Here is a 24333-nt window from a genome sequence, read left to right on the forward strand (position 1 = left end):
TCAGAGGTTTAAAAATATTTATTTTTTCTAAATAAAATACATGCCAAAATGGCAGGATAGAATCCTTCATTACAATTTGTGATATCCAAAAGACATGGCCTAACGTAATCAACTAGCTTGTTGTAGACACGAATTTGAAATAACTTCTGCTCAAAACAAAAATATAGACAGATTACTCACTGAATGGGCTTACAATATTTCAAATGGGTTGGAAGATCAGTACATTGAGCAAACCCTTCATCTTTCCCCTAATTAACCAGGAATTGTGTTTAAACAATGAACAAATGTCCTCCAAACAATGATCATTTTGACAGCAGTCAAATCCCCAAGAGACCCCACTTTAAAACTGGTTGTCGATTCAGTACCAATTACTCATACATTTATTCGCAACAAAATATTTCACAAGATCCCATTCTTGGACACAATCATCCTTCAAAACAGATATTCCAAAAATAACATGCACTCATTTATAATACATCTTTGGATCAACAACTGTGATATAAAATGCAATCATTTCTGTGTTTTAACTCTGAACATAAAGGAGTACGTACTGTTCTTCAAAACACTTCGCCTTCTAGATACCTTTAATGGCATCTCTCAAATCAAATAGTTCCTTCAGAACATCATAGGCCTTATAGAGGAATAAACATAGCACATGTGAAGAAAGGTTCTGAAGTGGACGGGTGGTTGTTGGTTGGCGAAAGAAATAAAAATCAGTCAACACTAATATTACATGTGCCACTATTCAGATTAAGTTACTTTTTCCAATAAAAATCCCAGATTTGATTTGACAAATGGAATAAATGGTTTTTGAATATGGAACTTTGGGGAAGAAAATCATCACCAACATGCTCAATTATGGTCTTGAACAACCAATTTTACCTTTCCCACTGAAATGCCTTTCAATGTGAAGTAATTCTGCACACAATGAACAACAAGTGCACACCCGTAATCTATCATATTTTGACACATGTTGCAAAAACAATGATTTACCAGAAGCAGTTATTAGAATTCCAAGCACCAGCCTGGAATCCATTCATCATCCCTTTGCAGGTAAAAAATTTGAACGTTTCACAGAGCAAGAAAACCTGAACAATTGCAGCTTGACAAAGCTATAAATGTACTTTTTTCAAGAAATAACCAGTAAAGTTCATAATCTATGTTAGTGTACACAGAGAAAAAAAATTGGCACAGAAGGACTTTTCAATGCAGAATCAAAAGAAATGTGCAAATGCATTACAAAACTCAACTGAGGATTTCTAGTAATTAAAAAAAATATTAAATAGCAGGTCCGTCTAGCTCCATCCATTGCTTTTGGCTGGGCACTAAACAGACTTCACACCAATCAGGAGAAGCGAGAAAATTCAGATGAAAAAAGTTTCTCCCCACAATCTTTTACGGTAAATATTGCTTTTAAGTCCCTTTAATTTTCCCATAGAAATCATGTGAAAGAAAGCCACCTTTGGTCAAGAAAGAGGGCAGACAAGGGTTATTTTGTTTACCAAAAACACTGCCAAGGACTGCTTAACAACGAACAAGAGGTACTTGGGTGAGCTGGCAAGTCAGGTGCTTTTCTTCTCTACTCCTCATCCTTTTCTAGTTGAATAATACAAGGAAGTTGTATCAAGTAGGAAGTTGTGCAGTGTAACAGAACCACAAGTAGTTCCAGGCCCAAAACAAAGTATCCGACCAGTGGTAGGTATGAATTACAGTTTTTAGGAGAAATAATTATGGAATTGTTACAGACCTCATTAATCAAAGCAAAGCATTCTTATGGACTCTACACTGCTGCTCTCTGCACCTAAAGCCTCCTAACCACTATCAAAATGTTAACATGCTTTGGAATGGAGGGTGAAGACACAACAAAATGTGTTTAGACTTTACTTATCATCCATTTCAATTTTTAGGCTTCCAATCCAAGATTTCAAAATTCAGACTAAATCCAGAAAATGTAATACAGTAAGTATATGAAATGTCACTTCTAATAAGCAGTCTTGGTTAACATTTCTGTAGTTAGTGGATTCATAGTTCAAATCCAATATTCAAGATACTGACACCTTAACTTAAAAGCCAAGATGCAGTCTGCCCTTTGAAATAGTTGCTTTGGTACCTTTACTACATTAGGACAGGAACAGGCAAGTGTGTTCTTGTATTATTTCAACTAGAGTAACATAAATGAGACAAAATTAAAAAGATGATCAAACCTCGAAGATTTTCAATTCTGAATCCCAACTCTAACTGTGAATCCAAGTACAAAACTTAGTTTTAGTAATTTCATTTTGAAAAACTCAATTACTCTAAGTATGATTAAGCTAGGTCAAGGCCTCCTAGTGCAGAAACATCAGGTGGATTATTGTAGGGCACCACCATAGAAAACATTCCAGAGCATAATCAATCCTATGACAAAATCAGATAGAATGCTTGTCCAATAGGTGGCCAGTGAAGTTGTTAATCATCCAGAATTTCAACAGTACTGTTCTGATATTGGTCAATTATTCTTGTTAGAATTACAAAGTGAATCAGTAAATGCAATATCTAATGTGCAGAGATCAAGAACCCTGCTTTCATTCCCAATGTGATTAGTCAGTTTACCTCAGTTGGACTGGCCATGAGGGTACAGTAATTGATCTTACTGTCAAGAGCAGAAACACAGGTCAAGGTTCTGTGTGCAGTCTTGAGTATCCAGACCAAGATTTTTCAGGGAGGTACCAGAAAATTAAAGACATCCACAGAAATTCGGGTGAGTGTCTTCAGCAAGACACGGAGAGCACATTAAAAAAAACATGCAAAATCCAAAAACCTATTCAAAAAATTCTACATTGTTCAATCGTGATATCTTCTTTTCAAGTTTTTTTTTGATATAGCCAAATAAACAATTAATATTTCAAGCTCAATCAAGTTTGACAACTTTTTAACTCAAAATCAGTTCCAGCCACAATTACTTTTGCCATTTCTTGAGACCAGTACTTTGGGGTACGCTGAAAGGTGGACAACATCAAAGCAGCTTACCAAACAATTTCCTTGTCAATGGAAAGTTCGTAAATGCCTTCCAAAATTGTCTGAGATAAGGAACTTGGCAGGTTTGGAATGCGCAGAGGGGATGGAATGCTGGCCTTTAATCTATCTCTTAGCACCTTCATGGTGCCACATTACAATGCTAAACTAAGAAATGGTCATCCTCCTATACATTTGCATTTTCATGTGAAACAAGAAAATAATACACTTGCCAACTGCTTTCTGTGCATATGCAACACTTTAAGGCATTACAATTCGGTAGTCAAGTCTAATTTATCCTCAGTTTCTATAGGGGATTTTGGGAGGGAATGAAGAAAGAGTGTGATAAGAAAGAAAGAATCAATGTGAATTAAAGATCTAAAACACCTTCCCCTCCAGTCACTTAACTTTGAGCATCCCTCCCATCTATGATGCAGATGGTGGTTGCTTAACACAGTATGTATAGCACTATATTGGCATTTGTCCTGTGATTAGTGATTCTTGGGAGAACACCCAGCTTGATGACCAAAATTTAAGACAGTTCAGGAAGCAGGCACTATCTGGTGTAGGAGAAACATTCATTTGGTTGATGAAAGGTGCAGCTGCATTCAGACCGAAATGTCCCATAAATCACATCCATTACGAGTGCAAGCGACAGGTCCAGGAACGTGGCTTCAACAAGTCCAAGAAAGAGGGCTGAAAAGATGAAATACAATTTGTTTTCAAAATAGAACAACAGTTGGAGAATATTAATGTGGCTGTAACAATAAGAGATTCCAGTAAAGCTTATCAACACTATGGTTGAAGCTACCAAGCACTCTATAAACGTACTGCCATTTACTAAAAAGCTGATTAAATTATTTGAAGTTTTGCTTCCTTTGTTTGCAAAAACTAGTCAAACTGCAACCCACACTCTTGTATCTTCAGTACGCTTATAAAATATTTGAGTACATTAGAAAAAGCCCATCCAATTCATTTTCACACACGGACTTACATTAGTAAGGGGACAGTGCTGCTGGGCATACCACTCTTGTGAATATAGACAAACCAACATGCCCTGGCCCAGAAACAACGACGTCCACATCACCACGTTCCAGACAGGACCTTTCCGGCGATCATGCAGTACGAAATTGAATGCCACTAACAAGAGGAGATATCCATTAACATTTAGCAGGAACTTCAAAACATCAAGACAGTAAATACTGACTATTAAATGCAAGCCATGAGCTACCTACACAGAATAACACCACCATAACTTGTGTTTGCTTCTGCATAGAAATCATTGAGAACGCTTCAACCAAGTGAACTGCTGAATAATCAATACTGTTCTCACATCATGGACCCAATACACCTTCCATTCTACCATTAATATCAAGGCAGGAAATCAAGTTTGGTACAATGAGGAGTACAAAGGGCATGCCAGGAGCAGCACCAGGTGTACCTGAAAATGGAGGTGTCAACTTGGTGAATCTACCAAACAGGACAAATTGTATGCCAAACAGCATAAGCAGCTAGTGATCAACATAGCTAAGTGATTCCATAACCAACGGATCAGATGCAAGCTCTGCACTCCTGAAACATCCAGTCATGAACGGTAGCGACAATTAAAAAGTCCCTGGAGGAGCAGCATCCACAATTATCCCCATCCTCAAATGGTGGGGGAGCCCAGCACATCAGTGCAAAAGACTGAAGCACTTGTAACTATCTTCAGCCAGAAGTGCCAAACAGATGATCCATCTGTCTTCTCCAATGATCCCCAGTCTTCAGCAAATTCAATTCACTCCACATGAAATCAAGAAATGGTTGGAGGCACTAGATACTTAAAGCCACGAAGCTAGATAACATTCCAGCAATAGTACCACAGACACGTATTCCAGAAATTGCCACACACCAGCCAAGCTTTAAGTACAGCTACAACACTAGCATCTACCCAACATGGAAAAGCTTTCATGGAGAGAGGTCAACCTAATGTTGCGAGTCTGGGTGACTCTTCATTAGAACAGAAATGAAGTGTGGAGAGGACAGCATTTATGCTATAGTTGGAGGGGTGGTGGGGGTGGGGTTGGTGGTGTGTGTAGTGGGTGTAGGGTGCTGGTGGAGAAAAGATGTTGATAGTTCAGATTAAGTTATTGGAATGCGAGAATGGCAAAACAATGGTGCGTCTCCTGCCAGATTTGAAAGGACAGACAGTCCCAAAGGGATGGGGGAGGGGGAAGAGAGGACATGGTAACAAGCTAATAGACAGGGAAGAAATGGTTCATAATATGGAGTTCAACACCTTCAAATTAAGTCCAGAAGGCTGTAAAGTGCCTAGTCTGAAGATGAGATGTTGTTCCTCCAGTTTGAACTGTGATTCACTGGAACACTGCAGCACGCCAAGGACAGAGAGCTCTCAGCTTCTTCCTCAACCAGAGGCCTGAACAATGCCCATCCACCACCACTCTCCTCCACCTGGCTGAACTTGTTCTCTCATTGAGCAATTTCTCCTTTAATTCACCTCACTTCTGCCAAGTCAAAAGGAGTGGCTACAGGCACCCGCAGGGGTCCTAGTTATGCCTACCTCTTTATCGGGTATGTGGAACAATCCTTGTTCCAGTCCTACACTGGCCTCCTCCCATAACTCTTTTCTCAGTACATCAACGACTGCTTTGGTGCCGTTCCATGCTCCTGCAAAGACCATGAAAACTTCATTCATTTTGCCTCCAATTTCCACCCCCCTATAACTTTCAAATCGTCCATTTCTGGCGCTTCTCTTTCCTTCTTTTCTTTGACCTCTGTCTCCATTTTGGGGAATAAACTGTCCACTGCCATTCACTGCAAAGCCACTGACTCCCATAGCTACCTTCACTATAGCTCGTCACATCCCACATCCTGCAAAGATTCCATTTCATTCTCCCAATTCCTTCAGCTACATCACATCTGTTCGGATGATGCCACACTCCAAAAGCAGTAGTGCTGACATGGCTTGCTTCTTCCATCCTGCCCACTGTTGTTGACCGAGCTCTCAACCGCATCCAACTTATCACATATGCTTCTGCCCTTGCCCCTTCCCGTCACTCACAACAGCGTGATCAGGTTTCCCTTATCCTCACTTTTCATCCCACCAGCTTCTGCATTCAAAAGGATCATTCTCTGCCATTTCAGACAGCTCCAGCAGAATGCCACCGAACACATCATCTCCTCACTCTGTTGTCTGCATTTCACAGGGATCTTTCCCTCCGGGACATCCTAGTGCATTCCACAACTACCAACACCATCACACACACCACACACCACACCACCTCCCCACTCCAATGGCACCTTCCTGTGTAACCACAGAAGGTTACAACACCTGCCCCTTTCATCTCCTCCCTGCTCACTGTCCAAGGGCCTAAACAGTCTTTCCACGTGAAGCAGCATTTCACCTTTACTGCCTCCAATCTTGTGTATTGTATTTGTTGCACCCAATGTATTCTACATTGGAGAAACCAAACGCTATTTAGGTGACCGCCTCTGGAACATCTCTGATCTGTGCGCAAGCATGACCCCAAACTTCCTGTAGCCAGTCATTTTAACACAGTCTCCAGCTTGCGTGCCAATGTCTGTTCTCGGCATGCTGCAGTGTTCCAGTGAATCACAGCACAACTGGAGGAACAATATCTCATCTTCAGACCAGGTTACAGCTTTCTGGACTTAATATTGAACTCAACACCTTCAAATTGTGAACCATTTCTTCCCTTTTAGCTTATCATGTCCTTTCTCCCCTCCCCAGGGGGACTGTCTGTCCCCTCAGGTCTGGCAGGAAACACACCATTGTTCTGCCATTCTCACATTCAGATTACTTAAACTGAACTATGAACATCTTTTCTGCACCAGCACTCTACACTCCACCCACACCCCCACCAACTCATGAATGCTGCCTCCTCGACACTTCACTTCAGCTCTGATGAAGAGTTGAGACTCGAAACGTAAGCTTGCTCTCTCTTCATGGATGTTGTCTGATCTGCTGTGATATGCTTGTTATTTTGTTATTTTCAGTACAGATTCCAGCATCTGCAGTAATTTGCTCCAACATGGAAAGCTTCCTTGGTGTGTCCTGTACATATTAAAAAAAAAGGGACAAATCCAATTTGGCCAATTGCTGCCTATCAGTCTACTCTCAATCATCAGTAAAGTGATGGAAGGTATCATCAACAGTTCCATCAACCAGCACTTGCTCAGCAATAACTTGCTCACTGATGCCCAGTTTGGGTTCTGCCAGGGCCACTCACTTACTGACCTTATTACAGCCTTGGTTCAAATGTGGACGAGAGAGCTGAATTCCAGAGGTGAGCTTAGAGTGACTGTCTTTAAAATCAAGGCCACATTTGAGGGTGTGGCATCAAGAAGCCCCAGCAAAACTGGAATCAATGGGAAACCAGGAGGAAAACTCTCTGCTGGCTTGAGTCGTACCTAAGACATTGGAAGATAGCTCTAGTTGTTGGAGGTCAGTCATCACAGCTCCAGGCCACGTCTTCATGAGTTCTTCAGTGTCATGTCTTCGGCCCAGCTTTCTTCAGTTACTTCAATGACTATCGCAATCGTAAGGTCAGAAGTGGGTATGTTCGCCAATGATTGCACAATGTTCAGCAGCATTCAGGACTTGAGATACCAAAGCAGTCCACATTCAAATGCAACAAGATCTGGATAATATTCAGGCTTGGGCTGACAAGTGACAAATAACATTCACACCAGAAAAATACCATCTCTGATAAGACACAATCTAACCATCACCCATGAAAAGTCACTATCACCATGGAATCCCCCCCCATCATCCTGGGGGCTTACCATAGACCAGAAAATGAACTGGAATAGCCATTTAAATATAGTGGCTACAAGAGCAGGCCAGAGGCTAGGTATTCTGCAGCAAATAACTCTCCTGACTCCCTAAAGCCTGCTCACCACCTACAAGACACAAGTCAGATGTGTGAGGAATCTCACTTGACTAGATGAGACTAGCTCCAACAACGATCAAGAAGCTTGACATCATCCAGAACAAAATGGCCCAGTTGACTGGCATCCTCAAACAGCCACTCCCTCTACCACCGATGATTAGTAGCAGCCTGTACCATCTACAAAAGGCACAGAAATTCACCAAAGCTCCTTCGAAAGCATCTCCCAGGAGGGCCATTAACCCTGTTGGCCAGCATAATTCACAGACAATCCAGGGGACTGCCTGTTTAGTCTATCAAAAGGTTTGTGTTTACACGATTATTTCTATTTGAAGAATAAAGAACAATAGATTCATAGGAACATCAACTCCTACAAATTCTTCTCCAAGCCACTCACCTTCCTGGCTTTGAAATATATAATTGTTCCATTTGTGTCATAGGAGGAAAAATCTAGGATTTTTTACCCAAACAACAGCGTGGATTTACCCTCAGCACTGCAGAAGTTCAAGACAGCAGTTCACCATCAAGGCAATTAGGGATGATAATTAAGGCTGGTCTAGCCACCAATGTCCATATACTATGAATAAGAAAATTTGCAAAATTGGGATGGCACAATTGAACCTTAGATACCGAGATGCGTCACATTCCCACTGATACCAAAAGTGTTGTTGGGTTTATTAAGCTTGGACATTGACCAAGGACAGAGTTTTTAAAAAAAAAAAACTTGAATAAACTTAAGTCCACAGACTACTATAATATATTCCTCAAGATGTTTAACATAACCATACCCAATGATAAATAATCAGGACTTAGTATGACTGAACAGTAGGCTCAAACAAAAATCACAAAACTACTTACTTCCAAAACACATGAACAGACAGAAGAGGACTGGATAGAAGAACCCAAAGCAAATTGCCAGTACATACTCATGAACTACTGCAGACACTGTGAAGACTGACAACATAGCAGCGGCCCTAAACCGGTGAGTGAACAACTGTAAATAGATAAAATTCAACAGGGTTGTTAGGCATTTGAAAAATTCAAGTTTCAAGAGTTGCGAATGAACAAGTTAATAAGGAGGGTAATTAACCCTGTTGGCTAGCGTAAATCACAGACAATCCAGGGACTGTCTGTTAAGTCTATCAAAGGCTTGTCACTAACCCAAAATTCAAATTAATTTCAGTATTAAACCATTTGATTCCATTGGATAACCCAAGTCACTATTACAATCTATGCCATTCACTACATCACTCAATAATGTAGGATAACATGGAAGAGCTAAGAACTCTGTCTCTCACTTTCCAATCTATGCCAGGTCTGCTGCTTTCAACTAACATTGTACAAATTTTAAACTAGAAGATACATTTTGAAATTATGTGTGTATATATTCGAAAAGACTTGAAATACTGTCAAAATTTTAATATTGTTCTGAATGTTTTAGTTCTTGTAACTCAATTAACTCAGCTGAATTTTACTGTTTTACAAGATCAGGTATAAATGCACATTTTCACTACTTATAAATGGAGTCCAATTTAATAACCAACATGTCAATAACCAATACGTCAATAAGGACAGTATTTTTCAGTTTGGCCATTTTATTCAGTGAAGGGTTCTTGGGAAGCGATGGTCATTATCCATACAATCAGAGTCATACAGCACAGAAACAGACCCTTTGGTCCAACCAGTCCATGCCGAATGTAATCCCAAGCCAAACTAGTCCCCCCTGCCTGTATTTTAAACATTGTAACTGTGGGGGGGATGGGACAGGGGATGGGATGAGATGTAGGGGGTGTCTGCATGGGATGCTCTTAAGAGGGTTGGTATGGATTCCAAATGGCCTGCTTCCACACCTGTAAGGCTGTAAGGATTCTATGATTCTAAACCAATCCTGATTCGGAGAGTAGTTTTCCAAAGTTTCATACCACAGAACAGAGGCTGCCTGAAGATGCAACATTGAAATGATATTTTTGAAAGCTTTACGGTTTAGGGCCAGCTATTGTTAAAAAACTACAACAAGTGTAATTTATTTCTTCCCCCCCCAACTCTTGAGGGACATGTTCTCATAAATCCAATGATTAAAAATAGCTTCTCACCCAGAGAAAATCCTTATATGCATAATAGTACAGCCAGTCATGGACCACTACATTCCAGGTTCGGTAGTAATTTGCGAATGATGTGGAATTCCACCAGTCCTGAATGAAAATTAAGAAGGAAAATTCAATTTGATGGCATGAAGGAAAATTCCACATGCATTAATCCTTACTGAATTGAATTCAGTCAGCAAGTTCACCAAGATGCTGCAAATTAACAGATTTAGAGGTACATTTTTCATGGCAGACAATTTTCCCAGTTTGTGTTTGGAAACAGCTTGCAAACAAATATTCTGCATAAATTCATTTAATACAACATGAAATAATTATCCAGAAGAAAATGTTTGGTTATGGGGATCAGTCTGCCCTGAAAGTCTATCTCCTAATTTAGCCTCCCTCCCCTCACCTTGCTAGTCTTCACTCGACAGCACCACTAAAATACCACCCAAAAAAAAAGCTGGAAAACAGAAATCAGCACCTGTATCCCAACCATGTATTAACTATATACTACATAAATGTTTATAGAAAAGTTCATCCTTTCTAGCACCTTTATCACTTGCAGGAAGCTCAGGAGAAGTTACTGAGTTCAGGAAAAATTTCTTCACCAGAAAAGTGAGTCTGAGGAATTCTCTGCCACTGAACGTAGTTGAGGCCAAAACACTGAAAAGTTTTCAAGAAGGCGCTGGATACAGTTCTTCAGGCTAAAGGGACCAATTTTATCAAGACAAAGTGGAATAGGATATTGAGTATTCAGCCAGGATCATATTTAATAGCCAGCAAGCTGAAATGGCCTATTACTGCTCCTATTTTCTAAGATTCTACCATCAGTATTTTTGTGCCAGCTTCTGCAGGATGCCATATTGTAATCAGATTTGGTTTGGCACGCTTTTTTCTTTATTACTGAAGGCAGAAAGAAGCAAGAGTCTTCAGTTTTAAAAATAAACAGATTTTCTAGTACTAGTTGCTAAAAACAGGTATCACAAAAAATAAATGTTGGCATCATCTGTAGACATCAACCTTGGTTAACATCACCAAATGGAAAATGCCTGTGTAACGTCTGGAGAGATAGATAAAAAGAAGTGCTAACAGATTTTTTTTTTTTTAAAAATAGAGTCATACAGAATGGGAACAGACCCTTCGATCCAACCAGTACAAGTCGACCATAATCGCAAAGCAGACCAGGCCCACCTGCCTGCGTTTAGTCTGTAACCCTCCAATCTTTTCCTATTCATGTACTTATCCAAACGTCTCTTAAATGTTGTAACTGTAGCCACATCCACCACTTCCTCTGGAAATTCATTCCACACACAAACTACCATGTAAAAAATAAAAATGCCTCATGTCTTTTTTAAAATGCTTCTCTTCTCACCTTGAGAATGTGCCCCCTAGTCTTGAAATCCCCCATCCTAGGGAAAAGACACCTGCCATTCACCTTATCGATATCCTTCATTATTTCATAAACCTCTATAAAGGTCACCTTTCAACCAGTTACGCTTCAGTGAAAAAAGTCAGCTTATCCAGCCTCTCCTTATAACTCAAACACTCCATTCCTGGTGTCTCTCTCTGAACCCTCCACAGCTTAATAATATCCTTTATAAAACAGGGAGACCAAAACTGAACACAGTATTCCAAAAGAGGCCTCACCAGCGTCCTGTATAACCTCAATATAATGTTCCAACTCCTATATAGAAAAGGAGTAAGCAATGAAGACAAGTATGCTAAATGCCTTCTTAACCACCCTGTCTATATATTATGCAAAGTTCAAAGAATTATGTACCTGAACCCCTAGGTCTCTCTATTCTACAACACTGCATAAGGCCCTATTTTTAATTGTTTAAGTCTTGTCTTTGTTTTATCAAAATATAATACCTCACATTGATCCAAATTAGACTCCATTTGCCGTTCTTCACCCCATTGACCCAACTGATCAAGATCTCTTTGTAATCTTAGATAATCTTCTTCATTGGCCACTATACCATCACTCTGGGTGTCATGCACAAACTTACTAACCATGAGAAGAAGTGATTCAACTGCATCTTGTGCTCTATTGTATTGCACTCCAGAAGCTCAACAGTACTCATCTATTGAAGCTCAATAGTATTGTGAATGAAGTGGCACTTAAGTAACACTGATATTCCCTCCAGAGAAGCAACATTTGATACGAATGATGAAAACTGCAGTTCAACAAAACATGGTGGATTTTTACGAAGTTAATCTAAAAGGGTACCTTGTAGAACATCCTGTCTGCAAATTGCAGCATTTCCGCAAAGGCATTGAGCCAGCAGTGCAGGAATGCAAAGAAAGCCAGGAATAGTACCAACACACCTGAAACACAAACAGAAAGAGGTTTAGGACAGTTCCAAAAATTAGCCATGTTGTGATAAACAAAACTTAATATTAAATCTTTTGCCGTTTCACGTTTTACTCTCAACAGCAATCCTTAAACTTCACAAGCTGCCAAGCTAAAGAAAAACAAAAAATAAATATAAAGGTGATTAATACCAGGCAAATGAGTTGCAAAAAGCAACCCTTTCCAGGCAATGAAAATACGGTTCAAATATCTGCACCAGACTCATTTTGTAAAACGATATGCTCAAAGTCTCTGCTGGACTCTAAATTCTCAAGGCAGGACTCAGAAATGACTCACTTAAACTTTCACATGAGTACTCAACATATAGGAAATTAAGTACTCTAAAATAGATATCAGTACCATCTTAATCAACCTGCAGTAGGGTAATCTAACAGGTACAGTACTAGATGAAAGATGCTTTCCAATTGACATGCCTTGCTCAAAAATTTTAAAAGTAGGTTTGGTTTGCTTGTGTGGTCAAAACACATTACTGCATCAGTGCCCTGATTTGATTTTGTTTAATAATATACTCGTTGTATCATGCTGAAAAAGCACTTCCTACATTATGCTTGATGTTTCCACTTTCAGCGTGTAAGTATGATCCACACCTGGCAAGATGGAGTTGAAGATGCAAAGAACGAGGACTTTCAAGCTAAACGGCTCCTTGCTGATATTTCGGAACAACGGAATACAGAGTCGTACAAAGATGTAGTAGGCATAAAACAGACAGCCCAGAACCTGAAAAACCAAAATGTCAAATTAAAAGAGCAACGTGGCCGTTTATGCATGGAACTACAGATGGGTGAGATACTAAATTAATACTTTGCGTCAGTGTTTACTGTGGAGATGGACATGGACATGGAAGCTAGGGAACTTGGATAAACAAATCGCGAAGTCTTGGAAAGAGTTCACATTATAGTGGTGGTGGTGGTCCTGGAGGTCTTAAAATGCACAAAGATAGATAAATCCAGAGACCTGATCAGGTATTCCCCAGAACTTTGTGGAAAGCTAGAGAATAGATTGCTGGGCCCCTTGCTGAAATATTTGTATCATTGACAGCCACGAGTAAAGTGCCAGAAAACTGTGGGGTGGCTAATGTGGTGCCATTGTAGAAAGGCATTTTTGCAGGACAGTGGGTGGGAGGAGGTGTATTCTAGGTAGCTGTGGGAGTCGGTGGGCTTGAAATGGAATGCATTTTTCCTGCAAAAATGCCATCCCCTATTCCCAATTCCTTCACCTCCGCCGCATCTGCTCCCAGGATGAGGCATTCCACTCCCGTACATCTCAGATGTCCTCGTTTTTCAAGGACCGCAACATCCCCCCCTCAGTGGTCGAGAATGCCCTCGACCATGTCTCCCGCATTTCTCGCAACTCATCCCTCACACCCCCTCCCTGCAATAACAACCAAAACAGAATCCCCCTCGTCCTCACGTACCACCCCACCAACCTCCGGATCCAACGCATCATCCTCTGACACTTCCGCCATCTGCAATCCGACCCCACCACCAAAGACATTTTTCCCTCCGTGACTCCCTTGTCCGCTCCACACTCCCCTCCAGCCCCACCACACCCGGCACTTTTCCCTGCAATGCAGGAAGTGCTACACCTGCCCCTACACCTCCCCTGTCCCCCCCATCCCAGGCCCCAAGAAGACTTTCCACATCAAGCAGAAATTCACCTGCACATCTGCTAATGTGGTATACTGCATCCGCTGTTCCCGTTGCGGCCTCCTCTACATCAGGGAAACCAAGCGGAGGCTCGGGGACTGCTTTGCAGAACACCTACGCTCGGTTCACAATAAACAACTGCACCTCCCAGTCGCGAACCACTTCAACTCCCCCTCCCATTCCTCAGATGACATGTCCATCCTGGGCCTCCTGCAGTGCCACAATGATGCCACCCGAAGGTTGCAGGAACAGCAACTCATATTCCGCTTGGGAACCATGCAGACCAATGGTATCAATATGGACTTCACAAGCTTCAAAATCTCCCCTCCCCCTACTGCATCCCAAAACCAGCCCAGCTCGTCCCCGCCTCCCTAACCTGTCCTTCCTCCCACCTCAAGCCCCACCCCCATCCCACCCCCTTGACCTGTCCGTCCTCCCTGGACTGATCTACCTCCTTCCTAACTCCCCACCTACACTCACCTTTACTTGATCCATCCCTGCCTCTTTGACCTGTCTGCCTCCTCTATCCATCTTCTATCTGCCTCCCCCACTCTATTTATTTCAGAACCCCCTTCCCCTCCCCCATTTCTGAAGAAGGATCCAGACTCGAAATGTCAGCCTTCCTTTCCTCCGATGCTGCTTGGCCTGCTGTGTTCATCCAGCTCTACACCTTGTTATGTCAGATTCTCCAGCATCTGCAATTCCTACTATCTCCGAAACACATTCCTGGCCTTACTCTTGGTTACTGTTTACTACATGAGCTTTCTCTGCCCACAATGACCCATCCTCACAGTATGTACAATTTTCTTGACAAATGAATCCACGTGAAAGCTTCATGTTGTGCCTTGTTACGAAACACAACACACCAATCTATTCTAACAAACAATTTATCATTGAAACCCACAAAAGATTCCAAATCAAATTATGTTATTTGCACAATATTTTTACCTGCATTCACATTTCTGGGTTATTTACTCTAGTAGAAGGATTTTAGATGCAAGGAAAGTTAAAACAAATTGGGCTTATTTGTACGTCAGTAACTAGGGGTTACAATTTCATGATTGTCACCAAGAACTTCTTTATTCAATTGTTAGCATTTGGAATGCACTGCCTGGGAGAGTGGTGGATGCGGATTCCGTAGCAGGTTTCAAAAGAGAACTGGATATATATTTGAAGAAGTTTAGAGGGGTATAGAGGTAGGGGTGGAAATTGGGACCATCTGGGTTGCTCTTTCAGGAGTTGTTGCAGGCATGTGTCGAATGGTCTCCTTCTGTACTGTAAAAATCTATGATTCTGAGGGTAAATTGGAGATGCCTAAATATCTGCCAAATTCTAATTGCCACCAGACAGACTTCTATTGCAGTAGATCATTGAAGTCCCGTTCTATTACAGAAATATCACCCAGCTTGTCAGAAATTACTTGGTTTTAGAAAAACTTTACCTGAGCAAATTTTGTAGCAACATAGCTCCACCTAATTGTAGGATTCCTGTATTTTAAAAAAAATCCAACAAATGTCATAATAAATAGCTTGTTTATTTCAATACCGAATTCTTGTTCAAATTCAAAGAAACCGAGCTTTATTTTAAAAAAAATTCATAGTTACTGCAGTTATTCCGACTCAAGTCATGATTTAAAACAGATCCAAAAACACTTTTTGCAACGGCTCATCAATATTTAAGCTGGCCCCAGCTTCCTCTCTGCAGGACACAGGCTAGGAACAGTGCCTACACCTGTATTCCATTGCATCAAATAAACAACTAACAGATGAGGACAGGATCAGGCTTCACCAAGAAAAGTGATATGGTTTCAGTGTAAAACTACAACGAAGCTAGGCTATTGTAGAGTAAATCTTTGAGGTCTACAAAATCTTTAAGTAGAGATTTTACACCATGAGCCTATTGTGACAATGCTGTCACTTTAACAGGTTATTTTGTCCTGTTTTTGTTTTAAGAAAAAGAGATATTGCAAGGCAGAGGTAATGACCGGTCTCTAAGAAAGTAAACAATTTGAGGGGTCTTGGGGTTCTTTATAAAAGTTGGAACAGGAGCAGTAGCCTGGGTGTGGCCAGCTCTCACAGACCAGGCTTTCTAGATTTTATTTTAAGTTTTTAGGTTTCAGTTTTAATCAGAAGTCTTTGGGGTGTCAAGAGAGTTGGAAGCTTCAGTGAATGACTCCTAGCTGCTTGGCACTGAATTTTCTCGATCTTTTTTCCCACTCTTGGATTGGATAACTGCATGCGAGAATCTGTGTCTGAATTTGTCTTTTTGCCAATGCGTGTGTTTATGGGAACAGTTAATCAGCAATAGGCACTATATCTATTATTCAGTTAAGTTTTCCAATAGTTAACTTATCCTAAACTCCTCTTTCTTTTGTTTGTATTTTAATTATAGTGTTTAAATAAAGTGTTTTGCTTAACATCGAGTATTCTGATCAGTTGCATTGCATCTGGAACACAGCACTTCACATCTACCTTTAAAATAAGAAAAAAAGTTATGGTCTAGGCTACCTTCTTAATATATTGACAGGGTCTGGTCAATAACTTGGAATCAAGCTTGTGCAGGGAATCCAGAACAAGAGAACATCATCTTAAAATTACAACTAGGGCATTTCAGAAACAAAATCAGGAACTTAGTTCTTCAAAAAGGCTGAAGACACATGCAATTTCACATATCAAATTTAATATTTATAAGAGTATCAAAGAGATATGTAGCAAATGTAAGGATACGGAGAGGATATACAATCTGGTCATGTCCCAACAGAATGCCACAACAGGTTTTATTAGGTAAATGGTTTACTCCTGTTCTGACCAAAAACACAACTTCAAATGGTTTCGCAGATTACAAATTACACTACGCAGGCAATATTCACTCGGTCAAAGGTCATGTTCCATTGTCCTACCAGACCACAGGGCTGCTCTCTCATTTGAGGGGCACATCTGGTGACGAGTTAAACCTGAGGGTCACCACACATCAGGCAAGGAGAGGGTTTGAGAAGGGGAGTCCTTCAGGATAACCACTGCCGATGCGGTAATTAAATCCATGCCGTTGACAGAACTCTGCATTGTAAACATACCATCCTGGTCCCCAGGGGGCTCGCTAGTGCAGTTGGATGGACAGCCGATTTGTAATGCAGAGCGATATCAATAGCATGGGTTCAGTTCCTGCACCGGCTAAGGTTAGCCTTGAAGGACTCTTGTTAACCTCTCTCCTCACCTAGTGAGCACAGCTGTCTGCCGTGGTAATACTATGGTGACTTCACCTTTACGTTAATAGTTCAAAAAAGATCTAACCATTACTCATTCAATCTTTCTGATAATGGTCTGACTGAGTTTACCTGGGATAGCTGTCCCGATATATAAGTGTAGGGGCAAAAAGAAAGTACAGATAATGGGAAAACTGTGGTATCTGAATGTCACCTAAGGGAAAGATAAAATCAAAAGATTAGGATTTCAATGAAACATTCAAAAGCAAGAAAGCAGCCTATCTGAATGCAATGCTTCTGCAACATACAATAAATAAAACAAGTTTCATGTAAAATATTGAAAATCACTACTATTTGAGTAGGTACATGACACGTGAGGGCATTGGTTTCCTTCACAGTTCTTGATTTTCCTTGTTCTTGGCCAATTTGTCTCAATCAGAGATCACAGATCAAGGCTGCAGGTTGCAAGAGCCATTTTCTTACTTGTAAGAATAACTAAACACACAAAGCAGCAACAAAGAAATAGCTTGTTTCACTTCTGCTAAGGTAAGCTTTGACCCCATGACTAAGAACTAGATCTTAGCCTGAACAATTTTACTGCATCAGCATAATCAATGCTGATAATGATCAATAGGTTGGGACCTTCAACCTGAGCAAAAAATTAACCATAGAGTTTGCTCCTGCAATATCTGTATGGTGAGTTCTTAACTTCAGCCACATTAGCACATATGATTTCCCAACTGAAGTGTACAAAGAAAAGTCTAGCTACCACATAAAAATAGAAACATGGAAAATAGGAACAGGAATAGCCCATTCGACACTTTGAGTTAGCTCCATCATTCAATATGATCATGGTTGATCATCCAACTCAGCACCCTGCTCCTGTTTTCTCTCCTACTCTTTGATCTTTTTATCCCTGAGAATCATAGGATCCCTACAATGCAGATAGAGGCCATTTGGTCCATTTAGTATGCACGAACCCTCTGAAAAGCAAACATCCTATCCCCATAGCCCCACATTTACCGTGGTTAATTCATCCAGCCTGCACACTACAGTACAATTCAGCATGGCTAATACACCCTTCACAACTTTGGATTGTGGGAGGAAACCAGAGTACCCAGTGGAAACCCACATAGAAACACAAAGGACGTGTAAACTCCACACAGGTAGTCACCCAAGGCTGGAAACGAACCAGAGTCCCTGGTGCTGTGTACTAACCACCGAGCCACCCCACAGTGAAGAACTTTGATCAATCGTAGAAAGGATGCAATATATTTTGCTCCACTGCTGGCAACGCAACTCCTATTCGACTGTCTCCCAAAAGTCAGACATCCTCAATCAAATAATAGTACATTACTAGAAGATGTCATTTAGTCCATCAAGTCTGTGCTGGTTCTTTTGAAGGAAAATCAAGTTAGTTTGTTTGATTCTTTCATCCACTTACCAAATTCCCTCTGAAATCTGGGAATTACACAGCAAACCTTAAACCACTTATTGTGTAAAAGAGGTATTATCACATTACAGAAAACAGGAATATGTCAACTGATCCATTGAGCCTGCTCTACCATTCAACATGATCATGGCTGATCCTTCACCTTGTGCTCTCTCCATATACCCCTTGACACTTTTAGACCCCAGATGTCTTATTTTCTCTCAAATATATTCAGTCGTCCAGTTACCAGAACCTTACATGCTGGAGATTCCATAAATTCCTACCCTGTGAATGAAGGCATGTGTCCTAATTCCAGTCTAAAATGCTTACCACATACACAGAGACTAGGAACCTTCATAGAGTTGTAATCATATTGTTGACCATATCCCCAAATGAGAGAAAACATTATCCATGCATCCAATCTATCCAGAATAGCTTTTGTTTGAAGGATATCCCCGCTGATTCTTCGAGAACTGCAACAAAAACCAGCCCGGTCAATCCAAACCCTGGCCTCATACAATAAACCTACCATCCCAGCAATCAGTCTGAAAAACTTTTGCTGCACTTGCCTAATCACAAGTACATCTTTTCTTGTGTAAGGAGACCAGGACTGCAGATAATAATCCACACGTAGCTTCATTAAGCCCTGTGCAGTTGCAGAAAGACGCCCTTGCCCTTGTAATCAAATGCTCATGCAATAAAGGCCAACATACCATTTACCTTCATTAGCACTCTGTTGTTGGAGTGGTAGTTGCCCAACCTCTATGTCCATTGCCTATCCCTCCTAAAAGATAGAACATGCTTTGATACTGAATTGCTAACTTTGGTCATCCCACAGCCATGCCTCTAATTGTTATCACACCATAACTGTTTACAACTAGTTGTACGGTTTGTCTAACTTATTAGATGGAATGTTTGCAAGGAAATATTTTACCATTAGACTGGTCTTTGACATTTTCTCTTTACTTGGACTATGGCCCTAATTGCTGCTTATCCTTGTTTCATCGGACTTCCATTTTTCCTCTCTCGCATTGATATGTTTCACTAATTTATGTCTTTGCACTCAAGTTCAAACTCTTCCCCACATTGTGAAAACGCCCCTGAAAGGATATGGTTCTTGGCCCTGCTGGGGCACAATCTGTTGATTTTGCCCAGAATCAGTCCAAAGCCTCAAGAATATAAAATTACTCCCTCCTATACCATCCTGCCAACTATTCATCCAGTCTGTTCTCTTACTAATGATCATACTAGCACATGACAATGGCTGTAAAGCTGAGATTACTGCCAGCTCTGCTTATAGGACCTGATCCCTCGTTTTGCAAAAGTCACTGATATCAATATGGACCATGACTTCTGGCTGCTCTTCCTTCCCCTTTGGAATATTCTGCAGGAGTTCAGTGACAGCCTTGATCCTGGGACCAGGAAAGCAACACATCATCCTGCTGTCACACTTGTGGCTGCAGAAACATCTGTTCCCCTTTGAAACAGAACCCTCTCTCTCTCATCTCTTATCCTATCTTGTGCAGCTCAGCTACTCCTGGTGCAATTGACTGTATTGCCTTGCAAAACTATCTTCCTCAGCAGTATTCAAAACAGAACAACTGTTCAAAAGGGACACGGGCCCAGGCAATGCCTTCACAAACTTGCCTGATGCTTTTACTCCATCCACTCCTTACCTGGACTGCAATCATCTCACTGTATTGCCATCCAGAAAGATTACGTCCTTGCAGATACTCTACAGTCATTCCACCCACCACTCCAGATCCAAAACATGGATGTTAGTAGCTGTAGCTGGAGACACTTCCTACCCATTACCCCAGGTCATTTTGTCAATCACCTTAATCTGTTCCGTCTCATTAATGACCCTTCAATCATTACAAAATGTCCTCTTATCAAATCTCCTCTTAGCTTTCCCTCCTCCAAAGGGAACAATCCAAACTGTTATTGTTTAACAATCTACTGTGAGCTCCCATATCTGGAATTTCCAGTAAATCTGAGTCTTAAAACCTTCACCCAAAGTCTTAAAAATTCTGACACGCAATGTCTTTCCTCAGTCTTCATTTCAAAATGCATCATCTCTCATTTCTCTGCATTGAATTTAATCAAGAATAGGCTTCAGCTTATAGGTGTTTTCAAAATTCATTGGAAATTATTTGCCTCAGTGTATTAAAAATTCTGCTTTCTGGTGCAAACAGACATGAAACATGGTGTTGTATGTTGATGTGGCCTTGTAATAGTTGGAATGTACATTTCGGAACATTACAAAATAGCTCACTGTCATTGACACAAAGATAAATAAGCACGAATCTGTGTTCTGTCAGCCCCTTCAAAAGCTGATACAAGGTTCTTTGCCCCAGAGTTCTGCTGCACTATGGCACATATCTCTCTTGTCCTTGTATTGGAGCCCTCATGAGTTTATTTACATATAAAGGGAATAGCAAAACACAACTTTAAAAAACTGTCCTCACCTCAAAAATATTTTGTCAGTGCTCTGACCTTGTTTGCAAATAATTTGTCCTCCCCTAGAATGCTGGCCATTTGAAGGTCGAGGGGATAAGACCAGAATTGGAAATTGCTTTAATGCTGTGCAGCTGACTTCAAAATGTATCAGTCTTCTCACTGTCAAGAGGCCAAGGCCATGGTGATGGAAATTCTCTGGTGCCCTTACTGCTACTGATATACAATTCAGGTTTTATTGCAGTACGTGTGTGGTGACAACAACTGCTCTGCACAGTCTGTAGTTGACTTGCAAAGACCCTTGTCATCAAACAGTCACTGCCATAGTTTGTAGAATGCTGAACTAGCAATGCTGATCCAGTATTCGATCTCTTTTGTCAAGTGATCCTTGAGGGGAGTATGGAAAGTGCTCAACATACACCAGGGTCTATCCTTCAGAATATATGGAAAGTGGACTATTTGGGTGACCAAGTATGAGTTAACATATCCGTTTCATTTTAACAACATTCCAGGGCTTGTGGGATTGTGAATTATGAAAAGTTCAATTTCTCGGGAAAGAGGAGACGACACCAGGAATATAAAGTCCTGACAAGAGCTAGGGAAAGTCAAGGGATAAAGCATGATTGGTGCCCAAGTGTTCCCCAAAGTGAGGGAGACAGGAACAAAGAAGCAACAGAAATAATTAATCAAGAAAAACAAAACCAGATCTGACATTCAAATCAGCTGTACAAATATAAGTATTGGATAAACAGACAAGTCATTAACCATAACAAATCTTGATAGGTTATTTTCATTGAGGTTTTCAGGAGATGCAACCTTAGAAAATGCATTATTACAGTACAAGTCACTTTCCAAGTTGTCTGAAAGGACTGAATTTGAGGTGTGAGGACACTCCCACCTCACTCCTTTAAAAGAAAAAGGTCAAACTATAACACTCACTGTTCCTTTCTTTATTTGATATCACTCTGCTGAAGTTTTCCCGTATGAAGGAATGTGCTTTCATCATCAAGCGGACCTGAGGAGATTAAACAGACCATTGCCATGAATCTCAAGCCAAGCCACTTTGGGATTATTATATAACATTTGATTTACACACATTTCACACTTAAGTTACAAATGGTAGGTGCTTGCAATGTCACTGCCAGCTAGACTTTTTGGCTAGAACAGCAATGGATCTTTATCTATTTGAATACTACGGGCATACAACACGGGAAACTGACTAGTACTATTATTCAGTGGGAAAATCCCCTCAAAGTAAAATCAGAAATCTGGAAATTATAGACTGCATGACAAAATACAAGTCTTTAAAAACACAAATAATTCATACAGTCCTACATTGGCTAGGCCAGCATTTATCACGTATCCTTAATAGCCCCCAAAGTGGTAGTGAGCTGCCTTCTTGAATTATCAAACCGAGTCTCCCTTTCAAGTCAGTTCACTGATTCTGCACAAGGAACCACACATATGCATAAAAATACATACGCCTCAAATACCATGTCAGTTTAAATTGCTTATTGTATTCACAGTACATTACCTACTTGCTCAGAGAATTCTCTAGGTGGTACCAGGCTTTGTCCACAATTTTGCAGTTTTAATGTGTGCTGTATGTTCAAGGGAGGGAAGGTGAAGGACATTGATGTGTCCCCACTCCCATAGGAATAGGTGCTTGGATATAATGAGGTCAGGGAAGGGGACTGTTGGTTTTGAACAGCACAATTTGGAAGCATGAATTTCCCAAGATGTAATTATCACAACCAAGCATGATCAAATGAGGAGAATGGAAGAGGTAGCACGTGTATGGAATGAACTTCCTGTGGAAGTGGTGGACGCGGGTACAATTACAATGTTTAAAAGACATTTGGATTAGACCACGAATAGGAAAGATTTGGAGAGATATGGGCCAGGAGCAGGCAGGTGGGACTGGTTTAGTTTGGGATTATGGTCAGCACGGACTGGTTGGACCAAAGGGTCTGTTTCCACACTATATGACTCCACAACTTTTTAACAGTGAATAACAATATCCAGCATAAAAAAAAGTCAGGAAATACTGGAAATGCTTGGGTCAGAAACTTACGAGATGTCATCAACCTGAAACATGAATTCTGTTTAACTCTCCACAGATCTTACCAAACTTGCTGTGTACTTCCAGCACTTCTTTTTTGTATAATGGAATTGTTTTTCTCCTAAAGTTTCTTCAGTATTCTTCCTATGGATCATTAGGTAGTAAACCCAATTCATAAATCCTCACAAACAAGACTTATCAGCATAAATGTCAAAAACAAGCTCAAAAATCTGAATTACAAACGTACAAAATGCTATTAGAGAATACACACCTGTTCTAATATAACAATGAAACGGGAGGCTGGAGGTAGATGAAAATGAATAACTGTGTAGACTGGGGCAGCCCAAAGGCCCACTATCTGGAACAACAAAAACAATGCACCAAAGAACACTGTACGTAAAACTTTATGTTTTGATGCATAGTATCCGAATGCCCATTGCAGAAACAAGCCATATGGAATGATTAGTGTAGACAGGAACATGCAGAGCCAGGTGGAAATGACAATGGGAAATCTCCCAAAGGCATAAACCAACAGATCGAAGTCAAGGACCAGCCTGCAAAAAGAAACAATGCGATCAAGTTAAAGACAACCAAGATATTAGATACATATATACATATTTTGCTTTTGTAATTCAGTAACAGTATTACAGTGTCATTATGTTAAAACTTGATATAACAGTTCAAGTAATAGTTCACCATCAACTTCTCAAATGCGGCAAGGAATAGCAGTTCACATTTTTAACAAAATGTAATAAAAAATGCTATAAAAATTGACACCTAAACCAAATTGTGTACCATTGCATCAACTGTATGATGCTCTACTTCACACTTCAGAGTCCGCCCAGTACTGCACATATCCATGTGAAGACAGCAGTCACCAACACTTCACCTTGGCACTGCGCAACTCAAAATAATACCATTGACATACAACCCTGAACTGAAGGGGATAGTACAAGTTTAGGTACACATCATTACAGAATACTACTGCCAATTTTATGCATGAACACAAAAGATAGAATTTCTTCCACCCAGACCAAAACATCAGTTCAAGGGAAACATGCTATTTCTTAAAAAAAAATAGATGCAACAGAACAGCTATACATCTTCCACCAGTTAGTGGCTCCATTGATCTGATTAATTAGTCATACAGATCTAGGTGGTCCAACTTT

At 40.6% G+C, this 24333-nt stretch overlaps 1 protein-coding gene across 6 annotated transcripts in view; it reads right to left on the reverse strand.

The window, feature by feature from the left end:
* soat1 (sterol O-acyltransferase 1) overlaps window positions 1–24333 on the reverse strand; it is a 61526-nt gene continuing 37193 nt past the window's right edge. For all 6 annotated transcript variants that reach the window (XM_048602036.1, XM_048602038.1, XM_048602040.1 and 3 more), the window contains exons 7-16: window positions 23436–23718; window positions 22042–22117; window positions 17346–17427; window positions 15453–15498; window positions 12953–13082; window positions 12222–12319; window positions 9998–10096; window positions 8763–8898; window positions 3989–4134; window positions 1–3690 (exon numbers count right to left, since the gene is read on the reverse strand). In XM_048602036.1, the coding sequence (XP_048457993.1) occupies window positions 3634–3690; window positions 3989–4134; window positions 8763–8898; window positions 9998–10096; window positions 12222–12319; window positions 12953–13082; window positions 15453–15498; window positions 17346–17427; window positions 22042–22117; window positions 23436–23718 (1153 nt within the window). In that variant the 3' untranslated portion in view covers window positions 1–3633. The remainder of the gene's footprint in view (window positions 3691–3988; window positions 4135–8762; window positions 8899–9997; window positions 10097–12221; window positions 12320–12952; window positions 13083–15452; window positions 15499–17345; window positions 17428–22041; window positions 22118–23435; window positions 23719–24333) is intronic.

The sequence above is a fragment of the Rhincodon typus genome, chromosome 10, assembly GCF_021869965.1.
Source record: "Rhincodon typus isolate 14 chromosome 10, sRhiTyp1.1, whole genome shotgun sequence".
Taxonomy (NCBI): domain Eukaryota; kingdom Metazoa; phylum Chordata; class Chondrichthyes; order Orectolobiformes; family Rhincodontidae; genus Rhincodon; species Rhincodon typus.